Source organism: Mesocricetus auratus, unplaced genomic scaffold, assembly GCF_017639785.1.
Source record: "Mesocricetus auratus isolate SY011 unplaced genomic scaffold, BCM_Maur_2.0 Super-Scaffold_100014, whole genome shotgun sequence".
Lineage (NCBI taxonomy): Eukaryota > Metazoa > Chordata > Mammalia > Rodentia > Cricetidae > Mesocricetus > Mesocricetus auratus.
In genome coordinates, this window is record NW_024429197.1 from 36041953 (window position 1) to 36060305 (window position 18353).

General features: G+C 41.0%; 1 protein-coding gene across 34 annotated transcripts in view; it reads right to left on the reverse strand.

Moving 5' to 3' along the window:
• Sgip1 (SH3GL interacting endocytic adaptor 1) overlaps positions 1 to 18353 on the reverse strand; it is a 182980-nt gene that overhangs the window by 68406 nt on the left and 96221 nt on the right. For all 34 annotated transcript variants that reach the window (XM_021228436.2, XM_021228437.2, XM_040757083.1 and 31 more), the window contains 3 exons: positions 15757 to 15813; positions 13664 to 13718; positions 12635 to 12810 (listed from right to left, as the gene is read on the reverse strand). In XM_021228436.2, the coding sequence (XP_021084095.1) occupies positions 12635 to 12810; positions 13664 to 13718; positions 15757 to 15813 (288 nt within the window). The remainder of the gene's footprint in view (positions 1 to 12634; positions 12811 to 13663; positions 13719 to 15756; positions 15814 to 18353) is intronic.

The following is an 18353-nucleotide window of genomic DNA, read 5'->3' on the forward strand; positions in this document are numbered from 1 at the left end:
TGAGACCAAAACACAAAACATTGCAAGGGTTTCTCCTTAAAAAAAATAAGGCAGGCATGGGTGCTTTGGAAAATGATATTGTGACAAAGATCAAGAAATAGAAGCAACAGAATGCTCCAGAAGGAAAAAATAGCAGTGAAGGAAAGAACCAACACATTTAGACATAGACTTGTCTTCTGTGGATAAATTGGTGATTTACTAAAATGTGGAGAAGGGAATGACATATCTTGAAAGAGAAGTTTCTAGCATGTTTTCTGTCTTTCTCTTTAGGGCCCTGAAACAAAAAACCAAGGTATAACTTGGACTGAGGGGTCAGGTTGCTCTTGGAACCCCATCTAGAGGGAGATTCTCAAACTACCTCTGCAATGTCAGCAGAGGTTTGGAAGCCGGGAGTGGAAGCTTTTAGTACCCTGTTTTTGCTAGCCTTTGTCTAAACAAATACAAATGGAGTAGAGCTAAAGCTGACTTGTGAGCAAAATACAAGTCGAGCATTCGCTCTCCAGCTTCCTGAGCGCACAAGGTCTGTACAGTGCCTAGAATCATGTGGTAGTTAGTCTCTCCTGGTGTGCAGGAGCCTGGAGCGTGCCCTGCCCCCATGACTCTGTGTTCTCCACTAAGCTCAATGGGGGTACTGCCAAAGTGAGGACAGGAAAGGGGGTGGTGTTACCAAGCAGCAGCAAACTTGTGGAGTTTGCTCTCTAGCAGGGTAATTTGGGGGTGGAAGGTGGGTGGGCCACCTGGAATCAGCAATCAGCACCAGTCTGTCTACAGTTCAAAGCTATCTCCCCCAACTCATAATTTTTGGATAAGTAACTCCACTACGGATTGCACATGTCCAAGAAGAAGATCAAATTCAAAAAGCATATCATACTTGGTAATGCATTAACTCCTCATGCCACCGAATTTGCAGGGTTGGGGGAGAAGGTACAAACCTATACTTAACCGCCTCCTATTCCCAACTATTCTGCGAGCCCTCTTCTTGACTTCACACAGATCCTTCCTTGCTATTTTTATTTCCTTCTGCCTCCCACAAGTCTCTCAACTAAAGGAAAAGGGAAGTGCCGCTGAAGAGAATCAATTATCAAGGTGCCCTGGCTGGGCTGGCTAGACATTTCTCATCTCCTCCCATCAACTCTGACTTCAACCCTAAGAAAGCCAGTACTACTGTTCCAATTTTACAGACTGGAGAACTGAGGCTTAGAGTTAAATAACTTGGACAGGACACACAGACGTATGGCCTGTGCTCTTTCTACTTGTTCTTGGCCTTCCAAGGATGAGCTGGAGATGTAGTTTGTGAGCAGAGCTATACATCTAATCTGCTCCTGTAGCAGAGTGTTTCCCATAATGACGAGGCCAAGATCACATGGGTGAGCAAGGCATGTGTGATTCAGAATATGAATTTAGCTTTGATTCAATCCAGAGGGGGGCAAATCCCTGAATTGCTGCAGAACTAATGTGTATAAAAACAAATCTCCTGGTGGCAGGCCGGCAATGAGTCCTGGCTCCCTGAAGACCAGAGGTAAATATTTGAGAAATGAAAAGCTCTTATGTCCCATGGAAGTCACCTGTCTCTTATGTCCCATGGAAGTCACCTGTCTCCTAATTCCCACACCAGAGACCCTGGGAGGAGGGAGGGAGGAGGTAGAGAGACAAACCACAACTTCAGAAAACCAAGGGGAGGAAAGGGTGTTTGGGGAATAGGGGAACATCAGTGTGTGTCTGCTACAAGCAGCATGGGCTGTACTATCTGGTGAAATAACTTGAAGAGTAAGAAAGTTGATTTTCCATGGAGGCTCTAGCCTTCAGAGCATCTTCTTGATGAGGAATCACACATGAAATGATTGAATAAGACTTCTAAAATTACTGTAAGGGAACGTTATGAACATGTTTCCCCAGCCTTGATGCTTAGGCTAGTTAATTCTTGATCTTGGGTCTAAATGACTTTTGAGTGTTTGGGCCACCTAAATATGAGCATTAATGATATTTTTAAAAATGTACTCTAGGCTCTACAGACAATTCTAATGACATTGAGATTGTCTCTGAATGTCATGTGTAGTCTGAGTGTTCATTAGCCGTCAACTCATGCATCTCTCTGAGCAGACCCATGAGGTAGTGTGAGAATTGTCAGTGCTTACAGATGAAGAAACCAAAGGCAGATTTTGGAGCCTGCCAAGATCACTAGCTGAGGGGTGACTCATTTGAAGAACTGTGATGCTATTGCAAGAAGTGTGCAGTCATTTTCCTCTAGTTACCTTAAAGAAAACTACATCCAGTAAAATTCAATTATATATTGAATTCTGCTTTTGCCATGGTATAAAAAGGGACCTTAAAGTTCAGTGAACAAAGTATGGGCCTGGAGAGATGGCTCAGTGGTTGAGAGCACTGGCTGCTCTTCCAGAGGACCTAGGTTCAATTCCCAGTACTTACGTGGCAGCTCACAACTGTCTGTAACTCCAGTCCCAGGGGACCCAACGCCCTCACACAGATATATGTGCAGGCAAAACACCTATGCACATAAAATAAAAATAAACAAATCCTTAAAAAAGAGAACAAAGCTGTCTCCTGATAATGTAGTGTAAAGGAGGTGTTCATCTGCTCCAAGTTTGCAAAGGCGCTGTCTCATGTGTCTGTTTCTGGGAGGAGTAGAAATGACACTGCACAGTGTGTGTGCTATCCCAATTCCAGAGCCCAGAGACTGGGGTTTCATACAGGTTTAAACACCATGCCTGAACAACAGAGCTAGCAAGCTGAGCTCAGGGGTGGCGGCGGTGGCAGGGGTGGGGGAGTCATCTTTCTCATTACACCCCAGGTCTCTCAGTGACAAGCATGGTGGCTGTGCCTGTAGACAGAAAAATCAATCTCATCTATCTAGAATAGAGAAATTGGACTTGAAAGTTATTCTAGATGCCAAGTCAGGTTTGTTGAAGAAAGAAAGTCCAAGGTAGGCAGGAGTGGCTGAGCCCCCAACTCCAGCCTTGAGCTTTAAGTGCCTCATAGACTTGTCAGTGCATGAAGACACAGCACGCTCTTAGAGCACGCCTAGAAACATGAAAGCACAGATCATCTCCCAAAAAGGAGAAAACCCCCACAAAAAACCAAACAGAATAGTGATGGGTAAACAAACCAATGGTTGCAAAGCAGCAGCCACCAGGACTCTGTGTGTGCCCGTCCTTTAGCTGTTATTAAACAGGTCCCAATCTCACTAAGGATGAACAATAGAATGCCAAATGAAATTTGGCCCTGACATAGGCCTGTGTCAGCATCCAAATCACCCCGGGCCTAAGTATGATCTTGACTGTATAGGCAAGGATATATGCTCTCCATAACAGTCCCAGGGCTCATCTAAAGAGACATAGGAAGAACACAGTAGCCAGGCCAGCTCAAATCCATGCCTTCTTCTTGTTACATTGCAGCTGCCTGCCAGTGACCCACATTCTCAAGCCAAGTATTTAAACAGAAGAATTTCTAGAAGCCACATGGAAATGAAGGCAGTAGCCTTAGGTGCCCTGATAACTACTCCCACCTGTCTTTTGGACACTTAATGTGTCTCAAATATAGCTCTGTATTTTATGACTTCTGACTTTGTAACTAGTTTGAATACAAAGGAAGTAAAGGAAGTTCGAGAAGGCCAGTGTGAGGGCATCGTTGGGTAAATCATCATTGGTTCGACAAAAGAGGAGGCGGTGAGGATGAGTGTAGAAGCAGAGGGCAGCGACATCCCAACTGCTCTGTCCTTGGCCTAATCCCATTGACTTTCCTTGACTCACAAGTATTTAATGAATGACAGTGATTCATAAATCTCCGTCTCAAATGCAGGAGATTTAGGGTGGACACCAAAATGTGTCATGCACTCCCCTGAAGAAGGGCTGCTTGCACCAATTTCGAGGTGAGCAGTCTTCAACAGTGCATACCTCAACATCTGCCTCAGTTGCACAGAGCTGGGTTGTTCGAGGTCCTGTCTTACCATGGCTCTTAAGAGTACTGAAGATATTGTAGTATAGCAGTTTCTTTTTGGCCAAATACATAACACAGAAGCATCACCCAGCATCCATAGTTTATCACAGACTGCTACTGGCCGTATGAAATTGTTCATCACTTGGTGTCCACAGCACTCCACAGGTGTTAGAATCAAGGTCAGTTAGGAAAAGGGGGAACATTAGATTTGGACAGCCATAGTCAAGGATAAAAATAGTAACATGTTCAACAATGAAATACCCTGCTCTAAGAAGCAGTGAGTATTCTTTTGGCCAGGAATAGTGGTGCACACTTCTAATCCCAGCATTCAGGAGGCAGAAGTGGGCAGGTATTTGTGAGCTTGAGGCTAGCTGGTCTACACAGTGCGGTGCATTACAGGCCAGTTAGTGATACACAGTGAGGCTTTATCTAAAATAAGATGACCAAAAAGCAACAAAGACAGAGGAATCAACCCTGTTGCTGGAGGGGTATGCACTGACCACACAAGATGCCTGAGCTGAACATTGTTTCCATTCACTTTGATGGTAGCTAACATGTAGCACAGCATCACCTGTCCTTAAAAATTGATTAGATTTATCCCTATGGAAGGATACTCTCTCAGCCTAGATACACAGGGGAGAGCCTAGATCCTGCTCCAAATGTTATATCAGACTTTGATGATCCCTCATGGGACCTTACCCTCCCTGGGGAGTGATTGGGGAATTGGTTGGGGGGGGGAATAGAAGGACAGGAGGGAGAGGGAACTGGGATTGTTATGTAAAATAAGATTTTTAAAAAATTGATTAGACATTTTTTGAAAGAGAACTTCCTACACCTTTTACTTGGTTCCTAATGGACTCCCCCAAATAATCTAGGATCATTTGTGATACAATAGTTATCATTTGTTAATCTGTCTTTTAGTAACAACCAGGGTTTTAGTCTGCCACGTGTCTTTCCAGGGGAAGACTACATTTCTCTCAGACTTCCTTGCAGCAAATCTGTGTATGGGAGTGAGGGAGTGAATTATTGTTAGGATCTCAGTGGTAGTGCTGTGTACACCATCTAAGTTAACCCTTTAAAGGGAAATACATGCTTTCCATTTTCTTTCTCCTCCATCTCAAAAGTCTAAATAGGGGGATGTTTGATGACGTAAGGCAGTAATGACCCAGGAAGGCAGAGCAGAAAGTTTCTGGAATTTTGAGTGACACTTGGGAGTAGAGCTCTCTAGCTTTCTGGGATGTCTAGCAGTTTTGACCTTAATGTGGAAGAGAGACAAAATCTTTGTATTGGTAAAGCCTTTTATCTCTGGTGAGGTCACTCAGCCCCAGTGCTCTCCCTTATACACATGTGAGATACAAAATAAGCATGGGTGATTCTCATTGTCTGCCTGATTCTGTTACTGTATCTCCAGGAGACTACATCAGGAACAGAACCGAAACCAATACCCCTCACCTTGGAGTTAATCCCTGTATCGTCCCTGCATTACATGTTCTATTTTACATAAAACTCAAGAGTCAAGTTGAGATCTGGATTAAAAATACAGTACCTGTTTAATGATACAGAAGAATTTTGCTACTCACTAAAACTCTAGTTTCAACAGATTTCCAGGCAAGGCAGAATGTGAGAAGCCGCTTCCCTTGTAACCTACTTGAGAAGAGTTGGTGAAGGAAAGAATAGACTATGCTCCAAAGAAAAGAGGACTTGGAAATTCACAAAGGCAATGTGAGAAGAGGTGAAGATTGTGAGAAGCAGGTACGCATGGAGTAGAAGCTAAGCTCAGGGCAGCTTCAGTTGCTGTACTCCCCAGAGGAAAGGAAGCAGAAGGCTCATCTAAAAGCTAACCCAGGAGGCCCTGAGGAAGAGGTTGGCAGGTCTACCCCCCAGGACAAGTCTCATATCTACTTGCAGGTTTAATTGAAGCAGGGATTCCAAAACAAAGGTCAGCAGTGGCGAGGAAGCCCATCATCACTCCATATGACTCAGTGGTGGCAGGGTACCATCTAGAGAAGGACCCTACTGTTTATGCACATTTTACCCTGTGAGTCCAAGAAAAGGACCAATCACAAGTCAGGGAACCTGTATTTAATCTGGGGAGTCTCTGAATTATGGGAGAAAGTGACCATTTCACAGACTGCAAAACTAAGGGTGGCTAGCAAAGGACCCTGGTGTGTAAAGGAGGAAGCTGATCTGCGGACACCAAACACTTGTCCAGTACAGGCTTAGTATCACTGTGAAGTATAGGAAAGTCACCGGGCCATGACTTCAAACGAAGCACACATCCCTAGCATACAACAGTTTCAAAGTTCTAAGGGTTCAGCATCTCATTCCTCTGTTTCTTGCCCATTAAACATCTCCCTGTCTTTCAAGTACTTTCGGTTTTGTTGCTATTGTTAATTTTTGTGGATGTGTGTGCACACATGCTGTGGCATGCATATGGAAGTCAGAGTACAATGGTGTGGAGTCCTGTCTCTCTTTATAGTAATACATGCACATTCAGAACTGTGCTATGGGATATTTGTATACTGTGTGAAGACAAATTGCTGTTATTGGTATAATAAGAAGCTGAATGGTGGGTAGTTAGGCAGGTGAGATAGGTAGGGCTTTTGGGGTGAAAAGGAGGGGAACTCAGGATGATTCTAGGTGTGTGTGAGAGAGACACCAGTGAGACATGGAGGGAGTAGGGCATAAAGAATGAAAGAAAGGTAGAAAGTCACAAGGCAAAACATAGATGAATATACTTGGGCTAATTCAAGGTATAAAAACTGGTGGGACAAGTCTAAAGCTAAGGCTGAGATTTTATAATTAATAATAAGTCCCCGTGTCATTATTTGGAAAATAAAGTCTGACTACATATGGCATGCAATATGAGGGAACACATTTCCACATAGGACTTGAAAAATCTTTTTTAAAAAAGTTCCAAACACACAAACATGGAGCCAGATGTGGCTTCCTAGTCCTGCAGTCTCTCAGGTGGGCTGGTGCTTGGCTTGCAGAGGCAAGGTTCCCAGCTGCTGCCTCAGGGCTAGAGCCAGATGCCGGTACATGAGTCAGCACCATGTGCAAAGCTGAGCTGTGGGGTGGCTTACATGGCACTTTAAGATTTGTCTCAAGTGGTCAGAGAACACTGCAGGCACTTGGTAAAGCCAGGTTCAGACACAGAAAATATCTAAAAGGTACAGTGTGTTTAAAAATGTGCTTCGATGCTAAAGAAGGAAAATGGGTATAGACAGTCATAGAAAATAAATAGTTGAAAAATAATAAAGTAAAGCTTTTAAAGAAAGAGAAAAGTAATATAAAATGAAAAAGCCACATAAAGATGGGAAATACACAGGGTGTCTGGATCCTGTATCTTGTCTTGTTAACTTTGAATTTTGTAATACTAATGTATTAAAAACAACAGCTGCTGAGAGACATTGGATTATGGATAATGCTAAATTAAACCAACCTATGTAGTTTAAGAATGTCTTAACTTCAAAATGGAAGTAAAAATTATGTTGTGTTTAGGGAGAAATTATGCCTTTGCTTCCACAGGAAACAAAAAATTATGGTTCTCTTCAAAATTAATAAAGATCAGATTTGATAGGGGGAGACCTCATGAAAATCTTGGCTACAGACATGAAAAAAGAAACCAAGAAAGGCTATAGGACAGGTAATGTATTTGCTGATTCCTCTACTATTCGAGCAGCTCTGAGACTGAATGAGACATGATAAATCTTGTTGGCTACAAAGTCCTCATGACTTATTATTATATGCCATCTTTACATATGACATGGAAGAAGATCTATAGTTTGGTTATACAGTCTAAAAGGATTTATAAATTTGACAGATGCCTTTTTCCTGCTCCAATATAGAACAAAAATATCATCTTTAACTGACTTGTGCACATGGCACATTCCATACATGTGTTAATACAGATATATATGTTACTTTAAAAGTTTGTGTGTTTCTTGTAAGTGGATACCAGACATAAAGCAAAAGATACCCAGCCTACAATCCACAACCCCAAAGAAGCTTGAACCCTCTTCCAGAAACAGATGGAAGCAGATGCAGAAATATACAACTAACCAATGGGCCAAGTGCCTGTCCCATCAAAGTGAGAAATGTGTGATAATATGAACAAAGAAGTTAAGACCATGATGGGGAAACCCACAGAATCAGCTGACCCCAGCTAGTGAGAGATCACTGACTCAGGTTTGACAAATGGGGAACCTGTATAAGATCAAACTAGACTCCCTTAATATATGTGACAATGGTGTAACAGGGACAATATATGAGACCACTGGTAATGGGTCCAAGATCTAACACTAATGCACAAACAGACTTAGTGGAGCACATTGTATATGAAGAGATACCTTGTCCAGCCTAGACAGAGGAGTGTGGGAGTGGAGAGGTATCTTGGTCCTGCCTCAACTAGATGATGGGACATACTTAGTAGATTTCCTAGGGGAGTCTTTAACCTCTCTGTGGAGCACATGGGAGGAGAGTGAAGTGGGGGGAATGGGAGGAGGGAGGGGGAACTGGGATTGGAATGTAAAAAATAAATTAATAAAAATAGTGTGTTTTCAGAAAAAAAACCAGACACCAATAAATACAATTAACTCAGGTTATACAGCCTCTCAGAATGCCTCTGTTGCAGTTTCCAAAAAAAACATGCATCTAGAACAACTTCAAAGCTGCTAGCTATGATGGTCCAGCCTCATAAACTACTCCTGCCAAGATTTCAGATAAGCCCTGCGCTTTCCCATTACAAAAAGACTGAACAACAAATCTTACACTTAGTTTTTCCAGGACTTGACCATTATTCCAATTTTCTCAGGGTTCCCTAAAGACACCATTGCCCACAGACAGGCACTAATTGTAAGTATATGCTTTGGAATGGAAGTATTTGTAAAAAATATGACACTCGCATTCCTAAGAGATGGGAAGGGTGGTTTTTTGGTTGTTCAATGGATTATGAATGCTTGTTATTATTCAGAGGTTTGGTTACAAACTGTCAGTGGTCAAGGTCAGGGGAAAATGAAGCAAAGGAGATTGGATTCAAAGATCTTTATCTGAATAGAAAGTGGGGAATCTGGGAATGATGGGATAAAAGGGTAGATTATTGAATCTACTCTTAGACTAGAAAGCAACCACTAGTCTCAAATATTTTACATTGGTATAGATTTTTTGTATACTGATACAAATTTAAGGTTATTTTTGTTGTAATATACTGTATATACGTTTCTACTCTTTTTAAGGCATTGTGTCTATGCAGATCAATTAAAAATGTAATGGCAAGTTCTAGTCCTTGAAAACTATTTAGGATAATAAGCAATTCCGGTTAGTAGTCATCTATAATAATCAAACTTGTAGTGATGTTAGGTATATTTTCAAGGTCAAACAGAGATATATTTTAAATAGATAGATATCTTTAAAAACTACAGAATATGGAATTTAAAATGTTTTAGTAACATGGCTTTCCCATGACAATAAGAAATGTCTGCTCCTGGCAGCATCAATGTACATAAAAAAGATGTTGGACATCAAAGAACCTCCACGTGGAATTTGCTTTTGTTGTGGTAAAGCTAGCCACTGAGCAAGAAACTGCCCTTGCCTCAACTACTGACAGTATGCTGTCCAAATTGAAAAAGCAGTACAGAAAAGAAATTGACTGCCAAACCTTGCCAAGACTAGGTAAGTCAGTCCTTCAAAAATTGTGGCTTCATAGAAGTCTTTCAGATAGTCTGGGCTTGTAGGCCAAAAATGGATGCCCCAAAATTGCAGAGGAACCTTGGGGTGACTGTCTAGGCAGCCAACTATCTCTCATTTATTGTTCTGGAAGTTGTTTGCTCTGAACTTCCTGTAATATTATATTCTTTTTGGGTCTCTGATGGGATTGAAGACTAGATAGTTACACATTTTTCCTTGCTACCAATTTTTTTTAAATGGTGTAAAGTGCATAAGATTGAGATACATTTGAGGTGGGATAATGTTCTTGTTCACTGTAAAGATTTGTCACTCATATTGGCTTAATAAAGCTCTGATTGGCCAGTATTTAGGCAGAAAGTATAGGTGGGATGACCAAACTAGGAGAATTCTGAGAAGAGGAAAGGCAGAGAGACGGTTGCCAGTCAAATGCAGAGGAAGCAAGATGAGAATGCCTCACTGAGAAAAGGTACCAAGCCTCATGGCTAAACATAGATAAGAAATTATGAGTTAATTTAAGTTGTAAGAGCTTGTTAGTAATATGCCTGAGCAATAGGTCAAACAGTTTATAATTGGTATAAGACTCTGTGTGTTTGTTTGGGACCGAATGGCTACAGGATGGGGCAGGACAAAAACTTTCATCAACAGATATTAAATTATTTATCTATGAAAATGGTTTGAGATCTAAAATGATCTAAAACTTTGGATTTACCAAGATAGGATAGATAATAGAGTATTTTCTCCAAATATGCTAAATACATATGGACTGGACAACATAAATGTAATTTTTACCTGAAAATTGTTCTTACTGTACATAGTTTTACTATGCTAGGGTTAAGTCCTTTCCTTTTTATTTAGACAAAAGGGTGTGTGTGTGGACTATTTGTACACGGTGTGAAGATGTGTTGCTGTGATTAGTGTAATAAAAAGCTGAATGGCCAATAGCTAGGCAGGAGGGATAGAGGAATTTTCAGGGGTGGGGAGAGGAACTTGGGATGATTCTAGGCATGTGCAAGAGAGATGCCAATGAGACACAGAGGGAGTCAGATACACAGAATGAAAGAGAGGTAAAAAGCCACTAGGCAAAACATAGATTAACATAAATGGGTTAATTTAAGTTTTAAGAGCTAGTGGGACAAGCCTAAACTAAGGCTGAGCTTTCACTGTTCATAAGTCTCTATGTTGTTTTTCGGGGCTGGCAGTGGAATAGAAAGTCTGACTAAAGGGTGGCAAGAGCTCATTTCTAGTCTAAATATCAAAATTACAAATATATTGGAGTGACTTTTATGAAAGAAAATTTCATGACAAAGGGAACAAAGTGGGCTGTGGACTAGGGTCAGGGAAGCAACCCCACCCAACCTGCTGTGAGTGGCAGCCAAACTCCAAATTGTAGTCTCAGTGTGCATTCATCTGCTTTCTGCTCTGTTTCCATGAACGGTCTTTCATCTGAGTCTTAGCCACCTGATGGCAATTGCTTACCTTAAAGATGGCTTCTGAGGAAGCTTCCGGCTTCCAGCCACTTTCCTCAATGTGCCACAGCAGCGTATCAGGTTGGAGGAAGATGCACCAAATGACTTGGGCACACATTCATTGTAACACAGTGGATCCTGCCTTGCCTAGATTTAGTGTGCTTTTAGCTAAGTCTCTGGGAGCTGTAAAGAAAGCACACTTTCCTATCCAGTCATCCATTTAATCAGGGGGACTTGCCTTCTTCCATCTCCCCGTGCAACTTCCAAATACCCACTCAATTTATCATGCCCTCCAGAGAAGGGGATATAAACTTGTCCCTGGCATTTGAGTATATTTTCTTACAATTAAAAATGAACAAACAGTGACTCAGTTAGTGAAAGGAGATGAGCAAGATGTCAGCTGAAAAGTGACAGGGAAGTGAAAGGGGGTGTTTTGCCTACTTCTTCCATGACTACAAACCTTAGCCCAGAATGTGTGTTTAAAATCTCTACCTTCCATTGTAGAGGAGAAAGAAACAGTATTTCATGCTTTTGTTAAAGTAGCAGGTGGACATATGAGGAATAATGATGGGGAAGTCCATTTTCAATGTGTGGATGACTACTAGCAATCATTTTAATTGTCACCAACATTGGGATAATTCCCACTGTAAGCACTAAGATTTGCTTTTTTTAAAAAAACAGTTTTATCCCAGGAAGGCAAAATTTTATTCTCAAGAAATAAACAATTACAACTCTTTAAAAAAGGTTAGTTGAGATATTTCTAGAAGCTCCTAGAAAGTGGTTCGGCATTTACTAACTACCCTGTTGAGGGGGATGGTCCCTGGAGAAGCCAAGAGAATCTCATTAGGGAGCTTGCATCTGTATTCACAGCTATTCTTAGAAGACAATGCTGGCATTTTTCAAACCCCACAGAGAAAATATCAGCACTCAGAAGTCAGCAACTGAAGCAATCTAGTAGCTAGGAATGGGGAATGGAAGCCTGGATCATGGGAGAAGACCAATTAGAATAATATAAACAATAATATAAATAAATGATTCTAAATTCCCAGAGTATTTAAAAAAATTGAGGATAAAAAATAATGAAGAACCTGAGTTTTAGAAATCTACTGAGATTATACTTATATTCTATGATTTTGGAGCATCACAAGGGGAGGTATTTTTAAAAACAATTTTCTTGGCTTTTGTGTATTTTCATGAAAACAGAAAACTAAGATGTGTTTTTAAAACTCGTTGGTTAACCTGTGAAGTTCATATTCTTTTAAAATTAAGTCTTTCTTAGAAGTACGTTTGAAACATCTTTTTCTTATTTTTTTTTTGTCTGATGATTATTACAAAAGAAAACACAATTTCATGAGCTTTTACTCATTTGGAAGGTACAAGGAACTGCAATGAAAGAGGGTAAGAGAGAGTTATTCAGGGGTTTCAGAGCTCACCAGATTGGAAACATGTGGCTTTTAGCACACGTGGCAGAACACGGCTCTCCACCCAACCTCACCAAAGCTTAATAACATAAGGACTCCACTCACCACAGGAGACGGGGAAAGTGCAATGTTGCCTATTGAAGCCTTCAGCTCATCTACAGTTGCAGCATTCTTAAGGATGTCCTTTGATTGCAATGGTTTAATCTTGATGTTGAATTTCTTGTGTGACTCTTCTTCCTCTTCGGATTCACTTGAAGAATAAAAGTGCTTTCCTTTGGTAGGTAGAACACAGTTAAGGACACTTAGCTCTTTCTTCTGCTGAGAGGTATCAGTGAGGACGAGACAAGAGTTACTACAGGTAGACACAGCAAAGTCACCTTAGATGGCAGGACACCAAAGCAAAATAGAACCCAAGGAGGAAAAGGTTAGGGTTATGAACTCTGAGGAGCACTGGTCACAGACCTACATTTCTTTCTTCTCTCTCTCTCTCTCTCTCTCTCTCTCTCTCTCTCTCTCTCTCTCTCTCTCTCTCTCTCTCTCTCTCGCTTCCTCTCTCTATCCTTCCTTCCTTTCTTTTCTTTCCTGCCTTCCCCCTTTCCCTCTATTTATCCATCCTTTCTTCTTTCCTTCCTTCCCCCTTTTCCTTCTTTCTTTCTCCTTCCTTCGTTTTCCTTCCTTTCTTCCTTTTCCTTCCTTCCTTCCTTTGTGACAGGTGAACTTTGTGTATCACACACAGTCAAACATATGTCTCCACACACTGGAAGGCTACTTTAAGGGGACTGTATAGAGTCTTGAGTGATTATGAGTTGGCACAGTAAGGCAAGGCTGCTTGAGTCTTTACCGGGGGAGTTGGACAGAGAGGATAGTAATGCTCTTTGCCACTCACTGTAAATGACACTGCCATATCAGGGTTCAGCGGGTAAGCCAGGGTCGCAAATGTGCAGGCTGTTTTAGTGTACATTTTCCTCTACCCTGTCGCTATCTCTCTCTCTCTCTCGACTAGATCAAGGCATGCACATGCTCATTAGCCACTGTCTTCTGGGCTAGTTATTCACCTCTGAGGCTAAGAGTAGCTTTGGTTATTTCAGTCCTTGAGACAATATACAAATTTTAAAGTTTAAAAAGAAAGGATATAGCCTGGCTCTTCAGGTCTGATGCTGTAACCTTCTTCATCCAGTTCAGGTGAGTTCTATAAAACACAAATGCACATCATGTATACACATGTACACTTGCATATATGTAACAGTAATGCTTAAAGAATAATTGAGGGGTAGTTGGGGGCACATGAGAAGCTGGAGACTGGAGAGGGAAAGGTGAACATGATGCAAATACAGTATTCCTGTTTCAAATTCTCAAAAAAAAAGGATAAAAATGCATGTTATTTCCCCAAAATGACAGAGAAATTGTTTTCCTTCTAGAATCTTCTACTTAAGAATACAGACAAGTCTCTTATTTTAAGGGACTGAGGATTTAGTTTTGGGGGAGCGAATGCTAAGCAGTCTCTGTTTAAAATTTTGTTCAAGGTATTTGAGGGACCCCAATGCTGTCTCCAAAGAAAGTATTCCAAGAGAACATATCAGCCTTTCCTAAGCCACAGATTGTGCAAAGCAATATGGGCAATTGAAATGCAAACTATTTGCCCGCAGGGAAATTAAAACATGTTCTCTGAGGACAAAATTATAAAGGAAAATAGCACAAGATATCATTGTTAGTTATTAAAAATGAGGAGGCATCGGCTTAGTTTGTAAGAATAAGGGGGGGCTGCTGGAGACTTTCAGTGCAGATAAAGAGGGTGGGGGTGGGGTAACCCAACAGTGGTGGAAAGAGTGTGGGGTGAGAAGCCATGGCAGGAATAGACCCTGTGACTCAGGTGGTGAAGGCCAGAGTAACAAGGATGACAGGATTGGGAAATAAGCTGTACAGTGGGGGTGGGGGCTGGAGATTGGGCAACCGATTACAGATGACTGTGTGCTAGGGTTGGGGTTTTGTCTTGCTAGGGCTGCTGAAATTTCTTAGTCACTGTAAGACACGTTGGGGATGGAGGCTAAGGTGACTGAAGGCAGGAGAAAGGATGACTCACTTAAAATATGTGTATCAACTCAGTCTCCATTGCTAAGACCGTGTGTGACTCAAGTTTTGGTGATGGGATAGGATGAACCAAGGACATTTGGAGAGATTGACTGTCAATTCTTGGTGTTAGGAGGGAAAGGAAGAGGGAAGTTTCAAGAAGAGTTGAAGGTTTCTACCCTCCAGTCCTAGGAGATCAACTGTTAGGTGAAGCTAATGGCAGAGAGCTAACACTTTTAGGGAACAGCTGAGGAAGATAAGTGACAGTGTGCATGTTGGGGTTCATATTTCACATCTTAGTTCCTATTATAAATGTATCACACAGTGTCATTGAATGACATGAAAACCCCATTTGGCAATAATGAGCTCAATAACTAAAAGGGAAACTAAGCACAACCAGATAGCAAGTCAGCATCAGCCTGCCTTGGTCCTTGACTCCCTGTGTTTTCTGGGACTGTATCCTCGGCCAAGATGAAGGAAGGACTGTGTGCATTGCCCTGCTAAAATTGGCATTGGAGGGGCAGCAGTGAGAGATCTCTGATGAAAAAATTATGTAGATAAAAATTGTGTATGATTAGAAATCTGAGGGCAGCGCAGGTGGGTGAACAGGCTGCTCTACCGTGGACAGTAAAGCATATGGTAACGGTGCTAAGAATTATGGGGGGCGGGTTGAGATCTTAGCTGGGATGTATCTTTACTCCATGAGAATCGGCTGTCACTTGACTTGGGAAAAGTTCATACCATGTAGCTGTCTTCATGTAACTCAGTCTCAGCAGTTAATTTATTTGCCTCCACATTCAAAGCTACTTAGAAAGATAATCACCTAGATTTAACAAAAGAATAAGTATTTTTGGATACAGCTGTGGGCTTGGTACGTTCCTGGAATGTGCAAGCAATTATCCCAGAGTCCTTACAACGATGGAACCAGGTAAGCGCTGTACTGACTGATTACTATGGGCCACATAAGCTAGTGCTTGGAGGTGTCAGGTCTTAAAGCCCAGTTTGATAGACTTTAGTGTTGTGAGCCTCACTACATTCTAAACACAGCAGACATTTCCAAATGAAATGTAGTTTTTCCACTTATTTCTATGTCCTCTTAAGTATCTAAGTGCCTCAATTAATTTTAAAGTTGTACATTAAAAAAAAGTTCTTATACTTACATATCTTTCCCAATCAATTTCTGCATAAAATCCATTTGGTGCCCCATTGCTTTTTTTCTGTAATAAATTTGAAAAGAAATTTAGAAGGGAAACATTTGAATGCAAGGGGGAAAAGACCACAATGGGACAAAAACCACTTAAGTCTAATTTGTATTTAGCATGAGCTATCGAAACCCAGCGCTGGAAAGACAGATTAGAGCATCCTACGGTAAAAAGCACATTGGTGTAACGGAGAGGTAAATGCAGTTGCCATGGCAATGAATGAGAAGCCTAGGTACATATTTCACAAGACTGCAAAGCAGGCAGAGGGGTATTCACCGTTAACTGTTCAAATTTACTCAATTACTGATGAACCTGTCCAGTTTACACTGTGGTTTACTTCTCTATATCCTGAGGATTAAAACCATACATATGGATTTTAAATGGAAACCTTTGACTACTGTGCTGCTGACATACAAATAATTCTGATATACCCAAGATATTTCAGCTGAGTCATTAATTGCTTGCATTATTTATGCCACTGTCTCAATTGATAACATATAAATGGAATCAGCTTTACATTAGTTCATTCAGCTCCTAGTCACTAGAAATCATGTTGCTGTTCTTTCCAAGTGGCTCTTCTTACCAAATTAGTGAAACAGAATCTGAAGACTAAAGGTAGGTCTCTCTTTCCATGTGTTCTGTGCCTCTACTAGCACACGCTACTGCAGGAAGAGAGGAAATCAGCATGGCTCTGTTTCCTGCTTATCTAAGTTTTATTTTGGCTCACGGTAGAATTGTGACAAATGAACACAGGTACTTGACCAGGGATGTGGCACCCTCCAGGGTAAAATTAATAAGCTTCCTTATTTTTTTGGACAAAAGCACAAAAAAGGTTAGTGATGAAAAGTCCATTCAAAAACATCCTTGCATTTAGCACACAAAGTGAAGCCAAGTCATTGAGCAACAGCAGACTTCAGAACAATGCATGTGGTGATACATGGGGCTTGAGGATAGGGCCTTTGATTTTTCAATCACAAGTAAGGCCACTGGCATTACAGTGTGGCTGGCAACCATCCACGTCGACAAACAGGAGGGAGCTTTTGCATATGCACAGAGGGTTTCTAGAAAACCCAGGAGAACCATCAACATCCATTAACGTGTACTGAATGTTGCATGGGCAGTCTAAGAACAAGCTGCGGCTCAGTGAGGGATATAGCTCATGGGGCCTAAGTCATGTGCTTTTCTCTCCTGATAGACTATCATTGCATGAGAGTTCACCAGGCCTCATACCCAGGAACCTGGGGCCTACGCTGACCCCTCTCTTTTCCCCATTCTTTACGATATTACTTATATGAGGGCATCATTTCCTCAATGGCAGTTTGCCCAATCTGTCAAAGGTCTTTAAAACCTGCCACTTTAGTTCTGCCTGTGTGCATTACAATGCTCCTGTTGAGAACACAGTCAGCTTAATGTGTCAGTACTGTCTCCTGGAAACAGGCCTGCCTCCTATTTATACGTATGTATAGTTCCTGCTTTACCAACCTGTCTGTTTATGTTTTTAATGCAAGATGCTTCAACTCCTTAGAAGCATATATAACAGCCAAGTTCAACAGAAAATTTGTCACAATAATAGGGAATCAAATAAACTAAATGGATTCTAGAGACACAAACTCATGGATATTGTTATCAGTATAACACTGCCATCAGTTTGCTTTCTAGCTTCTAAACGATTCCTTTGTACAAAGGATTGCTGTTATAAATGAAATTAGGTAAGTTAATGAGTTCACAGTTTGTCTGGTTCTACAGCTTTCTTCTCTGCTAATACTCTCTGTGATTAAAACCCCTCAAATTCAATATATTCTACATGTTTAGATAAATTATATATATGTATATGGTTAGTATAGATGCATTTTTTTTCTTGACAACATATATCCAACACCTGTGTAAAGAATTTACTAAATTTCTAGATTTGGGCCTAGTAAACGTTTCCTTGTTACTATGGCAACCGATGGAAGACTGAAACAAAGAAAAAGAAAACTCTAAGGGAATATTGTTTGTTTATGACAAGCATTTTACAAACAAATACTTAATTCAAATAACAGATTGTAACAATACATTCTTTTTGTCAGATATACAGCTCTACACACACACACACACACACACACACACACACACACACACACCCCTACACGCATGCATGCGAGCGACTTTATTAGAGGAATTGGCAATTTGTTCTCATCCATGCTCATTTACTCTAACAAATACTTTTGTTTCACAAGAGACCAAGTTAAAGGTAAGGCAGGGTTTAACTGGGATTCTTCTGTTAAGCACAAGGGAAAGTAATTCTCGTCTTTAAATACTGAACAAGGCACAACTCATAACTAGTGGCTGTCCCAGTTTTCCATAAAGGACTTCAAAGCAGGGAGAGATGTGGTAAAGAAACACCACTGGACAGTTGGACCTAAGGCTGAAGGGAGCACCAGCTTTTCGCCGACATCTAAATAGTGTTTTTTTTTTTCTCTTGGAATCTGAGTAATACACTTTTGTTTTCCTGTTTTTCTTTTCTAAAATTCAACATCTATCTAGTACAACTTTAATAACCTGTGGATTTGACT